Below are 19187 nucleotides of genomic sequence, written 5' to 3'. Positions count from 1 at the left end.
TCCCAACAGGAGAGATGTAAAAATAAATTAACTAGTTTACACGTTAAAAAAAGACAACAGTTTCTGGGAACAAACAGCAGTGGCAGCCACAGACTACATGGAAAAGGCTCTGGAATGGGGTACTGTCTTGTTAATACTTTGATTATGCAAACATCCATGGTCTAGTGAAGCTCTCAGTCTTGGCAAGACAGTTCCCCAGATAGTCAGTTCTGGCTGCAAGAAGCTGTTTTTATAAAGATATTGTGAATTTTTTTTTAAAAAGTCTATACTCAAAGTAAATGGAAATTAAGTCACAACATATTTTTGGGTGCTTTAAGTAACTGGCTTTAATTAAAAGTTGGGTTGATTGTCCAAATTCCTTTTTTATTTAGTCTTCGGAAAATCCTACAAATGGGATCATCCCAACAGTCCTGAAAGGGAAATAGAAAAGGAGGGCTGGGAGAACAAAAGCGAGTGTTCAATCCCACAAAACCCACAGGAACCTGGAATTCAAGTTCCTACTTATCTCAGTTAGATTGTGTTGATGTTCTCACTAGCAATCAAAAGCCAAAGAGTATTGCCAATATATTTCCTCACAAGTCATAAGATCCAATATTCTACCCTTAAAAAGACAGTTTAAGGTTATTATTATCACATTTTATTTCTATTAAAAATGATCCCACTGGAAAAGAAGCAGGTATGAAATGACAATTCAGGTCTCTAGGTGAGCTCATTAATGTTCTTAAAATGTTTAACAAGGTTTATGCTAATTGTTGCTAGACTACTGCCTTGTAATAGCTTAGTTAATTCCACTTCCTTCTAGATGTTTAACAAAGCTGACACCAGTACTTGGTTAGTTGCTACTCACTCCTCCTTGTTGGTTAGGAGTAGTAAGGAAAGGTCTGTCATTCCTTAGTGGCAGCACTAAGAGCACACTAGTAGGCTACTCCAGCTTACTACTACAGCCTTACCATCTATTTAAAGCTGTTGTGATCTTGAAATAGCTGCCTGCCCTCAATATTAGAACACGCTTGACTTCACATGTAAGGATTAAATTAACAACTTGATCACTTGTAGCTGTGTTTACACATTGCACAGACAGGGAAGGCAGAGCTCGGGTGCAGCTTGTTCCCCAACAGAGCCTGTTGTGCCCGTACAACAACCAGCCCATCTGGATCTGACAGGCGTGCCCAGACAGTGACAGACCTCACTCACGTGGGGTGTGGGATCACCCTTGTCCAGCGCTCTGAAAAACGTCACAGCTGGACAGGGAAGGAGACCCACGTGGTCTTCAGCTAAAGGGAACACACCTGCTTGCCTTCAAAAGGGAGAGGGGTCCTACCACATGGAACAAATGAGATCTTCTCATGCCTGTTTTTTGGTGTATCCACAATTCAAGCACTTCAGTCTCCAAGATGAGGACGTATTTCTACAGTCTGTTACCCAAGTGATTTCCACATCTCAGATCCTGTCTCTCTCTTGAAGGCACATAGCGGAATCCCACTTGGTTACTAATTAACAGAGGTTTCATTTTATCTTTGCTCAGATATCTTTACTACAGAGAGCGCTCTCCTCTCTAGCCAGGCTCGCTGCTGGTGGTCAGGATACAATGCTGAGAGTAGTTCAAATCACTTTCTGGGAATTTTGGTTCAGTTTCATCCCTCCCTTGCCACTGTCCCAATTAATGTCTTGACATGGTGGCTTAAGCAACACCTGCTTCTCACTTTCATAACAAATAATCCACTTGGCATGTGAATGGGGTGACAGATTATTCCAACAAAGGGAATATATGCAATATTATTGCATATTAATGCAAATCTCAATAGCTGTCCAATCTCATGAGAAGGGAACTGGAACCACCTGCACTAACCTGTCTGTCCTAAGAGCTGCTGGTACAGACCCACGTGATACCTGCATGGCAAAACCCTGACCTCACACTGCAGACAGATCTGGCACTGGAACAGTTCATCTCCCATCCCTAAATCATGTTTGAACCAGAAACATTTTCTGGCTGATATCATTTTGCCTGTGTAAGTTTTGTAGGCAGAGCTGGAATGGATAAGGGTGTGGCTTGTGTCTGCATGGTCCTGGCATCACCTCACCAGCAGAACTGAGCTACAGGTTAAGCTGAAACAAGAACAACGCTGCCAAATTCACTGGGACAGCAGAGCCAGAGCTTGCCTCTGCAAAGGCTTGTGGTGAACTGGGATGCACAGAAATGGAGTGGGAAGGACTCAACCCTAAGCTGCAATGTATCACAGTTTGGACAGAACAACATGAGGTCATGAGGGATGTGAGAACCACTCTGGCAGGTGGAGAATTCCCTTTGAGTGGTCTCAGTGTTGTACAGGCACAGGGAACAGCAGTGTCAGCTCACCCCTCTTTCCCCCTGATTTCAGAAGTACAAAAGATTACCAGAGTGGGCACATCAAGTTCATACCTGGGATTCTAGTTATCCACTGGCATTGCGAATGCTACAGGTCATATTAATAAATACAGTTAAGAACTACAGCCAGTTAAGAGAGAAACGGAGTTAATGATTAGTTTAGTTTTATTTTAGGTATTTCTCTCTCATATTTAGCATACAAACAAGGTGACAGGCTGGTTGGACAGCCAGACCCCCTTCCCTCCCCAAATCCATACGCCTCCATGAATGCTGCAGTATCCTTTTTCCAGACTGAATAACCACAAGCCAATGAAGGAATATGCTGTTTGTTTTTTTAATAAAGCAGTGGTGTGAGTGGTGTCAACAGCAGGGGTGCCGATTTCATGCTTCCCCGCTCTTGTAAACAGTGGAAAGGCAAAGAAGAGGAACTAACTCAATCACTGGATTATTCATTATGGATGAACATCTAACAGTGGCACAGCACATCCCTGGCTGCAACAGAGCCACCGAACAGCGAGAGCCTCTGTGAGCCACAGTCAACAGTATCACAGGCAAAGCTGATACTGCTGCTCATTTTACAGCTTTTCACTCTCATCTTATGAGCTTTGGGTCTTGGACAGCACCAAAATGACACTCTGGCTCCCAAGGACAGGTAGCCACAGTAGGCTTATCCATGTGTGTGAGCAGGCATGGAACTGCTTTTGGGTGCTTGCAAGGGCAGGCAGATACAACACGTGTCCAATCACTGGGTGTGCACCAGCCATGCAAACTTGGGACAAATTGCCAAGCCCTGAGAAATAATCTGGATTAGCTCTAAATCCAGAAGAATAAATGCAAAGTGTTTCACAGAGTTGATACTGCACACTCTGGATTTTCTCACCATTATACTCTCTGGGCTGTTTCTCTTTGTAGCACTGGGCAGCTGAGTCTGGGACATTCAGGGATCTCTCTGGAGTGAGGCATTCCTGCTCCATGGGCCTCCTGACACCAGCTCCACACACTGCACTGCCAGCACACCACAGCCCAAAGGGAATTCTCCCTGCACCTTTCTGAACTCGGCTACAGCCAGGACTGTCTCAGGAGGATTTTCTACAGTTAGGTCCCATTGTTGGTACTAATCTCAAACACTTAAAAGTGATGGATTACATCGTCCAAAAGTATAAAACTGGTCTTAGAACTTGGCTTTAAGGCATAGCTGAGGCTATTTTTTCCCTTCCTCTGGCTTCTACACCTAAAGCAGGCTTTGAACTTCTCTCTGCAAGCATGTTGATGAAGGACAACTTCAAACAAGGTCAAAATGTGCACAGGTTCAGTGATCTTCAGAAGCCCGATTTTATCAGGGCACTGGCATCACTAGGCACAGGAATTAAATCCTTAAAGCCAGAAACATTATTGTACCTTTTGGAGTCTGATTCCTAATGCCAGTGGAAGAGGTAAACCTGGGTAGGAGTTCTCCCATTCCCTTCCTTTCATAAAGAACTATCCCTACATTAATCAATTCAATTAGGTATGATCCCACAACTTCCCTATGCTTATTCCAGACCATGAAGTAAATCACTACCAGAAAAGGCTGCTTTAAAGACAAATAGCAAGTGTCCTCTTTATGAATAAGATCCATGAGACTTGTGTTTATCCCTCGAAAAGTGGATACTGCATAAATAAATCAAGACAGTAGAAGGAACCACTTGGATCCCCAGGCCTCTTCCGAAGGTGACATGGGATCCTACAAATGATTCAGTTGTTTACAGGTCTTTGTGCTGTATAAACCAGAAATTGGTGCAAATCTTTCCCTTTTCCCCAGGTAATGATGTAGGTGGGAAATGAACTCCTTGTACTGTCCGATTTCAAGCGGTTCAAAAGGGCAGGACGAGAGGTGAACAGAGGATGGTTATTCTAGGTCAGGGACTGGGGTGGGCAGTAGGAATCGCTTCACTGGTGAAGTCCTCACCATTCCTTGTGTAATTAGCCACTTGTCTATGGGCTCCATGTCTGAGTTCCCACCTTTACCTCTCCTCTGTGTTGAGAACAGAAAGGTCCATAAAGAGAGAAACCACGGCAACAACCCGTAATAAAGTAATATAACAATTTAAAACTTCACATACATGCACACACACACACACACAAAGCCTATGGTAGCTTCTGGCAGCAGCTGTGTTCCCCTCTGCTGCCTGTCAGCTCTGTCCAGTGGGGGACAGACCTCACCCTCAAATCTGCACTTCCTGCAGACAGTTCACAGGGTCTTAGCATTTCTTTCATGCTGATATTAAAAATAAAAGTAATAATAAAATAAAACAATCACTGGCTAGAAGTGAGGCTGATGTTTGTCATCTTCTTAGAAGAAGGAAAAGTGAGGCTGTACAAGCTACTGAAATCAGTCAGAGTGCACTGGAAACTCTCGTGTCACGCTCTGTGGAGTTTCCCTTGTTTATGAAGCTGTGGGGTGCAGCACGCCCTGCTCACATCCTTGACCTCAGCAGAAGACTCTGCCCCACGCCAACAGCACGGCAGCTCTAGTGATGGTGCTGAGTGGAGGGTAAGGCAGGGCAGTTTGCTGCAGTGTCCTGGCAGCCTTTCAAACTGCCCCTCCTGAAGAGCACAGAGGTTAAAGGAGCGCTGATGCATCCAGTTCCCCTGAGCAGGCTGCAGACTGCATGGCACAGCACCACAAACACTCTAAGATGGCTTCTCGTCCTTCAGCATCTCCTCCCTGAGTCAGGGTGGGAGGCAGAGTCATCTCTAGCTCTGGAGGGGCTTCTTTGGGACCGTCAGAGCGCAGCGGTTCCAGCCCACCAGCCCTGCCAGAACTGGGCGAGCTCAACAGGGAGTGTTGTGTGCATCCACCCAGATACCTGCACACATGGGACACCCCTCCTGTCCCCATTACCACAGGTAATGGAGAATCAGCTGTAACCTTTTATGTCTCATTTCCTGAGGAAAAAAATAAACAGGGGAAATCACTCCAATTTCATCTACTCTCCGTGTAACACCAGAGAATTGTTTCTTGGACACCTCTCCTCCCAGTTGTGATCACGCAACAACTCTGTGGCAACAAAAGCAATTCCCAACATGGAAAAGCAATATTAAGAAAACAGTGTATTTTTAGCTCATCTTGTTTCCAGCTGCTAAATCACATTAAAAGACAGCTAATGTCACGTGATCAGCCTCCTCTCTACAGACCGTTCCGAGAGTGACTACATTAGAAATGTGGGATGTGCTGAATTCTACCACTGGACAACTGTGCTGGAACGAGACGTGTGTGAAGAAAAGCTTTTGGCTCCTCCCTAGAGCTGTTCTTAAATTAGCTCTACCCAAATTAAAACCTGTCTTTCATTTACAAAGCACTGCCAGTTTTTTGCTACACATGCTGGGGCTGGTAACTTTAGGAGAGTTTAATTTTTGTTTCCTTTAAGAAGAGACACCCACGAGCCTCACAACAGTTGAGAAAAAGTAGTGTTTACCAATTATTGAGCGAGTGCATTTCAAAACAAGCTCTTCGGATTACATTATACAGTCATCAGGACCTTTGAAAAGAGTCTGAAAGTCTCTACAACATCTCAGAGCCCCAAGTTCCACAACCCATAAAGCATTTGCCCCAAAAAACTTTGACCATCAGACGAGCTTATCCACAGCCCTTTGAACTGACAACACTTGGGGCAGAGCAGCAGCTCTGCTGGTGTGAATGACACGTTGCACTGGTGCCTCAAGCAGAACTGGCTGGGAACAAAAGTGTTAATAAATAAGGACATGACCCCGAGGCCACCAGGGGAATCCAGCCCCCTTGACCAGCAGCTAAATGCAAGCCCCTTGTGTTTGGTTAGCCAGGAACAAAGAGCAGAATCTCAAATCCTTCCCCAGGTCCTGCCAGTAATAGCTCAGCCATGCTGGGGGCTTGGGATGTCTCTCTGGATCCAGGAATTCCTCTCTCACCGCTGCCCTCAATGCACTTCTGCCCTTGCCTCCCTGTGCTTCCCTTTTTCCCTCAGCACTGCTGGCATGAGCTTTTGTGGGGCTGAGCTTGAAACCAGTCACGGGGCTGACCTGAGTTATAAATTACCCTTTTTTGCAGGAGGGCAGGGACAGGAAGGAGCAGATTAGATTTGTGGGGTCGGGGGGGATGCTCTGTAAGAAATCATGGCTGAGGCCCTGCTCCCACTAAAGGATGGCCCAGGCAGGCAGCTGTGATCTGACCCCAGCTGGCTCCCAACACAAATTCCCCCTGGCTCAGAGCACAAGCTGCCAGGCATGCCAGCTGCCCGGAGCACTCCCATTTCATCTCATGAAAGAACCAGGGCGGGATCAGCCAAGGCATGGGGAGGCAATTCACGCTGTACTGGCTCTCCCATGCTACGCTGGCTCTGCCGTGCTCCCTAGTGGTCAGCACAGCCCAAAGTTGGACTGGGAAAGGGTCTGAACTTGCTCGGACCTCTAAAACCTTACACACAGCTGTGTACAAAAGAGCAGGACAGTTTTAAAAAGCAGGGTAGTAGAAAGGGGTTGAGGGACGATCTGAAAGCTCTTTCACTTCTGCCTTCACTGAGGAATGCAGACAAAGCTGGCCAAGCTCTCTCAACCATGTTTTTAGTGCTGGCTGCTGCAGGGTGACAGCACATGGGCCTCCTCTGCCCACACAAGAGAGCAGGAGCCTGCCCTGGGCACACAGAACAGGCTGCATGGGTGGGCAGTTATGGCAAGGCATGTGAAGCATTAAAAGTCTGCATAATTTCTCTCCCTGTAACTTGCTCATGTATCCATGCACTTGGAGCAAAGTCTAGTAGATTAAGACTTTATCAACTTTCATAAGCAAAACCAAACAAAACCAATGCACACCAGTGTTCACAGGACATTCCCACTTATTCTTTCCAGCAGCGATTCCAGCCAAAGAGCTGGACCCCCTAGACAAGCTACAAGGACACAGGAGAATTTACCCACTATGATTCTGACGTCTTTTAGGCTAGAGTGCTAAGCAGCAGCTCTTTAGAGATCATTACTGAGCAAGTACTTGCTCCCAGATATCAATTTCAAAATAGCCAGTGCTAGCACGTTGCTGGAATACAGAATGAGAAGCTCAGTCAAAGCAGCTGCCTACAGCTTGGATTCCACATGGGTAACAAAGCACAGAGCCGTGACCTACCCCTCCCGTGTTCTGTTTCCGAACATCCAGGGCAGATGCCAGTCCTTTGACAGCCTGTGGATCCTCGTACGTCACACTGAAAGAAAGGAACAAACCACAGAACTAGAAGGAAGTCCAACAGTCACCCATGTGGAATCATGGAATCACAGAAAGGCCTGGGTTGGAAGGGACCTTAAAGACCACCCAGTTCCACCCTCCTGCCATGAGCAGGGACACCTTCCACTAGATCAGGTTGCTCCAAGCCCCGTCCAACCTGGCCTTGAACACATCCTGAGATCCACAACCTCTCTGGGCAACTTGTTCCAGTGCCTCAGCTTACTCACAGGGAAGAATTTCTTCCTACTATCTAATCTAACTCTCTGTCAGTGTGAAGCCATTCCCCCTTGTCCTGTCACTCCAGGCCCTTGTAAATAGTCCCTCTCCATCTTTCTTGTAGGCTCCCTTCAGGTACTGGAAAGCTGCAATTAGGTCACCCTGATGCCTCCTCTTTTCCAGGCTGAACAATCCCAATTCTCCCAGCCTTTTCTCATAGGAGAAGTGCCACTGGATACTCAGATTTACTCCCCTGGAAATCAGAAAGCACATTCTTTTTTTTTTTAACAAGACCTAAGTGCACTGAGTGAATCCCCAAAAAGAGGAGTGTGCTCTGTACAAAGACCATCAGTTTCAGAAAGCACCTTGAAGCAAACAGAGTAGGATCAGCATTATGAAAGGCAGGCAAACAGGTTATGAGGCACTCTAAGCATGTCCGAGAGCAAGCAGGGGACTGTGAAAAGAGGTCTGATTCCAGATTACATTTAGCAAAGCTCCTGAGATGACATTTGGAAGCCTGACCTTGATGTGTGCAAGGGGGGAGGCGGAGGGAGACTCAAAGACAGGTGGAATTATGCAACTGCAGTGAAGCAGACAAAGAAATGCACTATTTACAGAGCTTTTAAAAGCCTCTTCAATTGCAATGCAAGAGGGACATGTAGCAGTCAGGTGACAGAGGCAACAGCATCATTTCTCAGAGCACAGTGGTGAACCACGAGCTGCAGCAGACGCCAACACATGCCCATAAATCAGTCCCTGGGAGGAGCTGCCTGAGCAGGAGGAGCCCTCTCTCCTCCAGCGTGTTGGCTTCTCCCAAGCTGTGAGCACAGCACCCAGAGTTCTCACCTACACACCACAGCAAGTCACACTCATGCCTTCACTCCTCCCTGCTGCTCTGTTTATACAGTGTACAATCCAAGGAAGATAGAGCAATCCTCCCTTGTGAAATCACGGACTGCTCCATGCTCCTTGTTCCATTAGGTACCGTGTGGGAAGACTAGTTTCGTGCTTCATTTAGCACAAGAGACAGAGGGACCTCGATTAAATCTCTCTGCAATGCATCTCCTTTCTGACTGTACATCAGGGCTCCCAGCCCAAAATCTCCAGTGGTAGCATATCCCTCTACATTAGAGCATATCTTCTCAGCACTGATACCACAGCTGAGGCAGTACCAATAGCTGCACTGATAACTGCAAATAAAAGATCCTAATAAATTTGCTGGCTCAAGTTTTCCAGAGCTGGTAAGTTTTTGATAAACTATTTAACAACATTCCTTAGCTTGAGACTAGATATCAATATTCTGACTCCTAGTACATCCTTTAAAATCTGAAATCAGAAGGAGGCAAGAAATAATATATGAAAGAAAAATACCTGAGTGTGTTTTTTATTGAATCTCCCTTGACAGGGATCAAAGGATTTCTTAATAAGTGCATATTTATTTCACATTAAAATAATTTGACCTGTTAAGTGCCCTTGAAAGTGCCACATTGGCAGCTCTAGGGATGCAAGCCCTATGCATATAAACAAATTAGGGGTAGCATGGCAGCCAGGCAAGCTACACTGCGTTGACAGCATGTGAGAGTCTGACTGGGGCCAAAGGGAGAGTTAACTGGATGGTAATTCTGTTTCCAAGCCCTTGATGACAGTAATTCAGTCACTGAAGTACATCCATGACCTTCAGGTGAAGGACCCTTTTGCTCCTGTATCTCAAGGATGGGTGGATGGGATGACAAGCCTTTAGGAGAGGAGGCATCTGCAGAAGTAAAGGCAAGTACACTTCCAAGTTTCCAGTGAGCTCATTAACTAAGTCATTACTCAGCCAGTCTGCTCTGTCCATCAGCAGGAACTTCTCCACTTGCTCATATTAATAATGACCAAAAGGATAGGGATTGTATTAAAAACACAAAGACATACAACAAAACTACTTTTTCAGACTGGACTGAAGTCAGGAAGTTCCAGATTTACGCCCTTAGAAAACAGCAATGTCATGACTCAGTGCTAGAGACAAACTCCAACTCACTTCTTTCGCTGCTCAGCCAAGGAACTGCCTCTTGTCTGTGCAAACATGTCGAAATCATCACGAGGGTTACTGTGCTGGAGAGAGCTGAGTGTGCCACTGACGCTGTTTGTGCCCAAGTCTGCAACCAGAGGCAAAAAAAAGTGAACCAGTGAAACAGCAAACCACATGCAAACACCATCATCCAGTTAACAGCTGCAGCACTGAGCACAGTTCTGTCCAAAAAAGGCTAGAGGCTGCTAATCATGTATTTCTTAAAAGTAAAATGCAGAGATTGTCTTATCTATCCTGGAAGTAGCACACTGAAAGTGCTCCTTATTGAGAAGCCAGCATTTGGGGATTGGTGTTCACCTGCTGCCAATCTCATCCTGAGATATCTACCAGTCACTAACATGGTCCAAAATTTTGGGCATGGACAGTAGTTTTCTCCACAATGTTTCCTCTCAGTTACTGACTGTGAACCCAAAAGTTTCAAACCAAGAGATATGGTATTGGTGCGGTGCTGAAAGAGGTGGAGAACCTTCAGTCAAATGCAGTGATCCTGTCAAGTAATCTCTGGCTTGACATAAACCTTCTAATAGTTTCATAAAACCCTTCACCCAAAGGTTGCAAATATTATTTGTAGAAGGAGAATCAAGAGCATTTACCAGACTGATTTCATATTTTAACTATATCTAAGGAGGAATAAAAGCAGTTCAAGTTTTAGCATGGACAAGAATCTTGACCCTTTCCTTCATTCTCTCCTTAGGTTAATAAATCCCTCTTTTTGTGCCAGGTTGGTTCCCAATTACAGATTGCCACAGTACAGGGGAGTAGGGAATGCCTTCCTAATGCTGTAAGCCATATTTCCAAACCTTTCAGAGGCTATATGGCAACATTAATCAGATAGTGGAGAGCACAATTTAGATCAGGCACTCACCAAGCCCTGCAAGCTGTGAAGAAAGTGAGGATGGAGGTGCTGAGTTTCCAACCATTGGGCTCACTACAGCTGGAGAGCCAGGACCCAAATCTATTAAATTATCCTCTGTCACCTCATTCAGTACCTGTTGGGACACAAAACCCACATAAGTCACACATGCCAGAAATTTCTAGTTGCAGTGCAGCATTAAACACCATAAAATAACAGGCACTTCCTATAAAGATCTCTCTTCTCTTCCATGCTGCTAAATGGATGAGTTTCTTGGATACTACAGTGGTGAGTGCAGAATAAAAAGGGTCAGACACCGAAAAACCTCAGTTTGACTGCTCAGCACAGGAGGAAGCTCTGCTGGAGGTCATCTACATCTCTTCAGTCAGCTAATGTGTTTAACACCAGACCAATATCAGGTCAAACTGGCTTTGCTTCCAATATTAGGTATAAACTGTTTTCAGAAACAAAACTTCTTTTGTTTTTATGACTAAAGTGTCAATGCAGAGCCTGTGCTGAAGTTTGCATCACACTGCAGGAGAAGGGGTAAAGCAAAGTAAATAGAGGAAATAGTTATGAGAATGCAGAATAGAAAATGTAATAGAAGTACAATTCATCATGAACTCAGACCTTGAACACTGTAAAAAAACTACAAAAGTGTTTTCAGTGAAAGAATAATTAGAACTCTTCTGCTTGGAAGGGGGCTGCTTAAATAGGAGAGGAGAGTGGCTCCTAAAATTATGAGTGGCAGGAAGAAAATTACCCTGAACAGTGGTATTGTAAGACACAGTGAAGAAGAATTAGGTGGAGCAAACAAAAATCATTAAGTGACTTGATCAAATGTAAACAAAATATTTGTTATATATAAATGTAAAATAAATATGTAAAAATGTATAGTGAAACTGTAAGGACACTGTGAACTCCTAAAGTCCACACAGACTCAAAAGCAATCAAAAAAAGTTAACAGAGGAACAAAATTCATCAAGGACTGTAAACACAGAGATGTTTTAGTGAAGCGACTTCCTGAGCTAAAAGTTGTCACCTGGGGTTCGTCACATCCTTATGCTCTTTTCCTGGTATCCACCATTAGCCACCACAGGCAGGGCACAGGGCTGGACAGGCAAAAGGTGTGATACTACTGGTATTACTACAGCTAGTATGGTGCAGCTGCTGACATAATAAATGGAGTGAGGTACTTACTCCGTTGCTGGCGTTTTGTGTTGAACGTCCCGATCTGTATCGTTCAAATCTGGTTGGGAAAAAAAGCCAAAACCAACATGGATCATCAAAGCCACCAATAAAACAATGAAAACTGTGAGTTTATGACCAAGCCATGACATGTTTGCCACTGACATTTAGTTTTCTCTGGTTCGAAGGGGAAGCCTGAAAGCTTTAACTCCAAGGCAGGACAAAGGGAGGATAGTTGAGAAGTTGCACTCTTGGCAAGTGTGGATTTTAAGTTCATTAATCTGATCTTGCAGGACAAACATGCCTGAAGAACACTGTAAGATTTGTCTTCTGGTTTTGGGGAGTTTTTAATCATTAAGTGCTCTGTGATAGACTGTTGTGTTAGTTAAGGGATAGGAGGAACTGCAGCAGGATTGATGCTCACAGCTCAACGAGCCGAGCAGCAGCACATCTTACTCCCACTTACCAGCTCCCTCTTGCTGCAATAATGTAAATGAGGAGCCATATGTGTGTGGCACAGTCTGACCCAGGGACATGTGGCAAGAGAGACAATGATCAGCATTGCTTAGAACTTTATGTGTCAACTCAAAAGATGCTCCGAGATTATGTTTAAATAGGTTGGTACTTTCCAAGAAGGAAAAGTAATGATGTTGGATAAAAACCTCTTCCTTCTTAGAGGAAGATGCCTGGCTAGTCAAGGTCTGGTCTCTACTCTGTGCATCTGGGGCCACAACCCTAAACCAGGTTTTTATGAAAGTCTTCAAGGCCAGGCTGAGCTCTGAGCAACCTGGGTTAGTGGAAGGTGTCCCTGCCCATGGCAGGGGGGGTGGAACAATATGAGCTTTAAGGACCCTTCCAACCCAAAGCATTCTGTGATTCTATGAAGCCAAAACAGCAGGGGAACCACCTGCTCCCATGGCCTGACTGAAGCCAGTCCAGTCTCCTTCTTTACCAGGAAAAGCACCATGATTTCTTGGAGGTTTGAATTTTTCCTCATTCAAAATTAGTTTCAGATGTAACTTCTCTTTTCAGTAAAAAGCCCATAACATGCATATAATCCTCTGGGTTTTCTCCCAGATGGACAAAATAAAAGAGGGAATCTCAAGCAAACTAAAATGTTTTCTTAATGTAACAGTGGAAAATGCAGACTTAAAAGGCAGCAAAACCAAATTCTGGCCCAAATTTCAATTTTAGGAAACCGTGGGTGTTTGCTATTACTGGAAATCCAACTCCCTTTGCTGGAAACCTAAGACACCTCCCACCTCATTTCTCACCAAAAGGCTTCTGTTCATTTACATCCCAAGGCTTCGCAGCGAAGGCCAGAGCTCCTGCTTGAGTCACTGACAGAGCCTGGTCGCCCTGCTAGAAATCAGCATGATGGATGTGGAGCTTTTGGAATAGCAGAGGAGGAACTGGAATTTATTGAACGCTCAGCCCACACCACAAACAGCTTGCTAACATCACTCAGCTCGCCTTCCCTGAATAATGACTACAAACACATCAGCCCCAGCCAGCAAAGTCGCAGATGGAGGAAAACAGAAAAACTATTAAGGGTGACCAGACTGAGCCTTACTGACAGTCACCCTCTCCCACTTGTGCAATCCTGCTCGTGCATGAAACACACAGCATTTCACACAAAAAGCCGGCGTTTGTTTCAAAGTTTGCCCCAATCTCCTCTGAACGACTAAATCAAAGGCGAAATCGAGGCCACCGAGTCGTGTTTCCAGCCTTTGCCGTGACAGCACAAATTCACAGATCTAGAGTCTAATTTATTTTTAAAGGCTTGAGAAACAAAGCCCTGTGCTAAGAGCAAGGAACAAAGGGTACTCTTTAGTGCCTCGCTCCCCAGGCCTGTCATTAAGGGGAAGATTAAACTTTCCCAAGACTGCTGCATCACGTGTCACCTCCTGCAGCAGATGTGCCTGACAGCGCCTTTGTCTGACATGTCGAAAGTCCTGTGCCCCAAGTCCTGTCCCTGGGGATGATTCTTGCAGACCAGCTCTTCAAAACATCAGTCCTACACAAGACAGGCTTTTATTTTTTCCCAAGATTTTAAGTGTTACTTAAAAACAAAACCCTTACATGCATTAAGCTCCCGCCCACCTCAGGCACCTCCCTTTGCACCAGCTCTGGAACTGGAGAGATCAGAGGACAGAGCCAGCTCACAGGAGCCTCCCTAAGCCAGGAAGCAGCACAGGCATTTGTGCAGAGCCCAGGCTGGCAAGGGGAACTAGAGATTGTGGCTGTGCTATTTTTGGTCCCAAGTCCTTACATCTGTACAGCCCTGTACAACGGGGACTTGCAGCTAGTTCAAAGAGTTTTGCACAAGGTTTCCCTGCATTTTATAGATGTGTCCCACAAAAATTCAATGGCAGAACCAAAAAAAACCCCCCAAATCACAGTATTAAAGGAATCAGCTGAAACAGGCATGGTACCATAAAAGACCACAAAAAGACTTTGTAAATGCTTCTCTGTGTTATGCTGGACCATTGGCCCCATCTTGCCAACTGACCTATTTTATATTTAAGTGAGAACCCAGAATGAATGTAAATAGTGGACGGGAAAGGTGCCCCACCTTTCGTATCGGAGGAAGACGTTATTTAAATCATCATTCACGTGCAGCAGCTCCTCTGTGACTTCTTCATTGGACACTCGTGAGATAAGCTCCACAATTCTCTGCTGCATGGCTCTACAGGTTCGGTTCAGTTCCTAGGAGGAATGCATTGTGCACACACACTCTGATAAGCAACAAGCAATAAGTAGATTTAGTTGAGCTTTGCTCACAGCCAAACATATCCCCCAGCTGAGAAACACTAAGACAAGTTTATCTTTGCATGATTAAATGTCACCCAAAAGCACATCTAATCAAACGCCCTTCAAGAGATGATGGCATAAAACCTTGAGAGCCTATTTACAATTCGACTTCCTGATTCTTCTTTAACTCTGAGTACTTCAGAAAATAAATATCTGTGTTACAGTCATCTGTTTTAAGAATAAAACACGTTAATACAACAGCTTTCAAGGAAAATTCAATCTTTTTGGCAATACCATCCTTAAAAACAAAATGCATGGTGGAAGAAGTGGGGAAAAAAGATTCATCAGGGCTACAAGTACTAAGTGGGTGCTAGAAAGAGAAGTGTTGAGGACAGAGAACTCACCAACTACAGAGAACATGAGACTGAAGGCAAAACAAGAACCAGGAGCATAAAAAGTTGTGTGTTCCACACACCTGAACCACACAGAGAGATGTTCCCTTCCACTGAGCAAGTGCACAGACAAGAGACTGCACAAAGGCAGTGGGGAGTTTCAGAAGAACATTTTAAAGAATACAGAGTGAGGGCATTTATTTTAGAAGTCTCTCATCAAGAAATCTAGATCTGAGTTTGCCTAGACCAAGACATCTCTTCCATCACCAATTACTTAGCAGAATTCTGTACTCCTGTAAAGGCCTCCAGAACAAAGGTCAGACTGGTCTGCTGAGGAGGACTGCAAGAAGAAACGTGACATATGGCAGGGTGCCTCTGATCAGGCCCACGGTTTTACTTCAGTGAGCACTGACATTCCAGCTAAAGCATGTCCCTCTGTCATCTTCCACCCCTCCCAGCTCCACTTCACAGCAAAAATTCAGCACTAAACAAGGACGACTTGTTGGTACACAACCTTCGGGATGAAAGCAAAAATGTGTTTGTTTTCCTTGCTTGGTATGACATCCTAAGCTCTGGATAAATTTCACCTAGTGCAATCCAGCTGCCTTAACAGCTTGAGGAATGTGTTCTCCAATGTCAGTTTTGATCCCATCACTTTCCAAGCAGATTGTGACATTTCAGAGGTTTGTTTGCTGCCTTTCCGAGAGGGCTGACAGTACCTATCTATTCTGCTCAGAGTTGGCTCTCTAGCAGGCTGTTTACATTTGATTGTTGGAGAAAATGTCAGGAATTATTTAAGGAGGAGGGCTATATAAACCTCAAAGCAGGGAGTCCTTGCATGCAGCACCCAGCTCACAGCTCTCAAAAGGCTAACCATCCTTTGTGATCAAAACCAGGTTCTCCCCAGCTCTGTGATTCAGATTTAGGCTGCATCAGTCAAAGAAGGGAACCAGTTGGGATAAAGAATCGTTGCTGTCACTCCATTTTATGATCAAATTCTTTCACCTTAAAGCTATGCTGTAAGGTTATGCTGTCAAGATGTTGGTGGTTGTTTCTGAATGTAAGCAAACTGCTCGACGCTGTTTCGGCCTGTCATGGTTTCCTGGAAGCTTCTTTTGTTTTGAGCAGTTTGACCCAAATGGGCAGTAACTGAAAGGCTCTTTATTGCAAAGCCTCTCATCAGCTGCCATGATGGCTCCGAGACAAACACACAATGCCACTGCATGGGAGAGACCAGTTTTTGGATGGATTTCAAACTCTGATGTATCACAGAGAGCAATCCCCTGCCTTCCTCCGAACGGACTGCTGCAGGAGCCCATCCTCCCTTCTGGAGGATCAAAACAGAAGGCTATTTCTGAAGCTCTGGAAAGGCAAATACCACGTTAAGGGCAGCAGCTGGAATGCCAGATCTCAGTGCTCCTCATCTGTGCTGCATGTGGGACTGCATGACCTTCCTCAGCCAAAAGGCCACCCCGTGACCACTGGCCTTGGGAAGCAGGTGTGAAGCCCAAGACATGAGCTGTGTTTATACTGTTTTCCCTCTTGAAATACTAAATGTCGCACTGGATTGAGATTTTCCAGCAAAGAAATCCCTTCTGATTACCCTCTGGACACTCTGAAACTTCACCTGAGCACCTGCCTTAAGACCCTGAGAACACAGCCTCTGGAAAGACATTTCGTTCATATATAAGATTTCAATTGGCAGAGAATCCACAGACCCTTGGCATTATTTAGTCCAGCTGGAAATATGGAGTATTTTTTCCTGCACAGTGACTGGGAATGTTTTGACACTGTAAAAGTGATGATGGAGGATGTAAAAGAAACAGAGATGCTCAGGGCTTATAGAGCCCGTGGCAATTCTAAGCTGCTTTGTGGTAAAAGAGACCTGATATTCAACACTGGAAAAAAATTCTGGCTACATAAAGAGGAAAGAACAAGTTTCAAGGGAAGTCAGGAAATTCTTGTCACTGGAAGCTTTAACAAATGAAGAACATCATATGATGAGACTGGCCAGGGTCAAGCACAGCCCACATTCATTATGTAAGCCAAGCAAACCCAGTTTGTGAAGTGAGTTACAACAAAACCCACCCCCTGGGAAACTCAAGCACAGAAAGGATCAGAATCATGTTTGGAAGAAACTGTTACCTGGAGTAACTCAAGGTCTGAGGAATCCTCCTGTCCAGGTACCATTTCTGTCAGCATTTCAGACATCACTTTTGTATTCCCACGAACAATATCCAGTTCACTGCGCAGCCGGGCAATCTGAATTTGGGTAAAAAGACAACAAAACACTGCATAATCTTTTGGTTTAAGCAGCTCATTTTCAAGAACTGACTTTGAGATATCTCTCGTTCTGTCTGACTTGATATCTGAGGTTTCAGACATTCTAACAGGAAAAAACAAAAAGTAAAGATAAAAAGTTTACCCAGGAGAGAATTTTAGAAAAGGAACAGAAAAAGAAAAGAACTATCATCACTAGCCCAGATGTGCTGTGCCTGTATGGAAGGGAAGCAAATTAAAACAGCACCTAAACCCAGACCTTGGCTGTGGTACACCTTGCGTGCCTCACTCCAGTGTGGGGAAAGCTGTACACATTTTAAGTAGGATCTTTGGTTCTAAAGTTATTATTTTTTACAGGGAGAAAAGAAAATTCTGTTTTCTGTATTAGGGTGTTTGTAAGGGCTTGACTTCCTCCATCTGCAAGACATTCTGGGCCTTTAAAGGAGAGGGGATAATGGGAATAACTGCTAAATTACTGCTGAGTGGACTGGTCACACAGACACATCCAAAGCCCAGATTTTACAGCATAATGGGAGGAAAGATTACTAAGTAGAGCCAGACCTACGAGGCAAAGTCCACAGAGTTAAAATGAAAGTTCCTCTGCAGATCAGTTTCTAATTTGACTTGCTGGAAGAGTCTCACTCAAAAGAATCATGATGCCAATACCTGTTCAGAATTAGCAGTGATGGGACCAGTCACATTCAAGGCTGGGGCCTGAGGAGCAGAATACGCCGTTGGGGAGGACGAAGAGTAAGAGCTGCTGCTCATCCTTTGCTGAGACTGTGAATTGTGCATGTTTGCTGCAGGATCAACTTCAGGAACACTCTGCCACATCAGAAAGACACGAGTTCAAAAGCTGAATTGGGACAGCATCTGCTTTATCAGCAACCTCAGGCCAAACAGGCTCAAATATAGAACATAATTGCACCTTGCAGGAAAGGTCAGTGCAGTTACGAGAACAGACTGGCAGGACAGCCCACAAACAGGCAGCTCCAGCAATCTTCCACACCCATATCTTTTGACCCAACCCACATGCATTTAAGTCCATTTACCTTTACAAGAAAAAATGATAAGCAAAATAAAAACAAGAGCCAAAGAGAACTAATTAAAAATTATTTTAAACTCGGAATTAAGTTGCAGGCCTACACAAAAAAAATGATGTGGTACAAAGGTACTGAATTTAATTAACCTTGACACAAGAATTGTAATCTCTCAGTCCTTGATCACTTGCAGTTACCGCTTCAAAGATTCATTAACTTCAGTTTTCAGAGTGAGTAATCAGAACACCTGTGATCATTAAGTTACTTCTTAGCAGCAGTTCTGTCAACTTTCCAGACTTAACTTTCCACAGGTGTAAAACCTCACGTTACCATGGGATGATCAGTGTGAGATTCAGACTCTGTGCACCCCTAAAGGACAGGCTCAGGGGTATCACCAACAGAAAACACCACACTTTTGAGCAAAAGAAGTAAATCTCAGCCACATATCCCGCTGGGTTCTCTTTGAACAAATTAGGTGCATTTGTCTGGTGGTTTTGTGGTATAAGATAAGTGTTGCAAACTCTTTTCCCCTTCTCTGATGATTGACTCAAGGGAGGAGATACCATTAGCTTATCAGTCTGTATTATGCTTCTCCTACATGCCCTTTCACTATTAAAATGTCCTTCCAGGAGTGAGAAAATGAGCCAAATTCAGACAAACAGGAGGGGAAAAACAAGTAGTTATCCAACTACTTAGACATCCTGGGAAAATACCCCCGGAATTGCAATGCTGCAGCTTACCCTCTGTGGTGTGTGTATTGGAGACAGAGCATCAAGACCTGCCATGGGGAACTCGATGCCT

At 44.6% G+C, this 19187-nt stretch overlaps 1 protein-coding gene across 3 annotated transcripts in view; it reads right to left on the bottom strand.

Moving 5' to 3' along the window:
• The window catches only part of TOM1L2 (target of myb1 like 2 membrane trafficking protein), a 58408-nt gene that overhangs the window by 11525 nt on the left and 27696 nt on the right, over positions 1–19187 (bottom strand). For 2 of the 3 annotated variants that reach the window (XM_017823211.1, XM_017823212.1), the window contains exons 6-13: positions 19127–19185; positions 18013–18171; positions 17212–17328; positions 14496–14629; positions 11933–11981; positions 10745–10868; positions 9829–9946; positions 7497–7572 (exon numbers count right to left, since the gene is read on the bottom strand). In XM_017823211.1, coding sequence (XP_017678700.1) covers positions 7497–7572; positions 9829–9946; positions 10745–10868; positions 11933–11981; positions 14496–14629; positions 17212–17328; positions 18013–18171; positions 19127–19185 — 836 coding nt within the window. Of the gene's footprint in view, positions 1–4313; positions 4380–7496; positions 7573–9828; positions 9947–10744; positions 10869–11932; positions 11982–14495; positions 14630–17211; positions 17329–18012; positions 18172–19126; positions 19186–19187 lie in introns of all 3 variants that reach the window. The other variant, XM_017823210.1, reaches the window with a different exon arrangement.

Source organism: Lepidothrix coronata, unplaced genomic scaffold (assembly GCF_001604755.1).
Source record: "Lepidothrix coronata isolate B3197 unplaced genomic scaffold, Lepidothrix_coronata-1.0 Scaffold101, whole genome shotgun sequence".
Classification (NCBI taxonomy): domain Eukaryota; kingdom Metazoa; phylum Chordata; class Aves; order Passeriformes; family Pipridae; genus Lepidothrix; species Lepidothrix coronata.
This window is presented reverse-complemented; position numbering and strand designations above follow the sequence as displayed.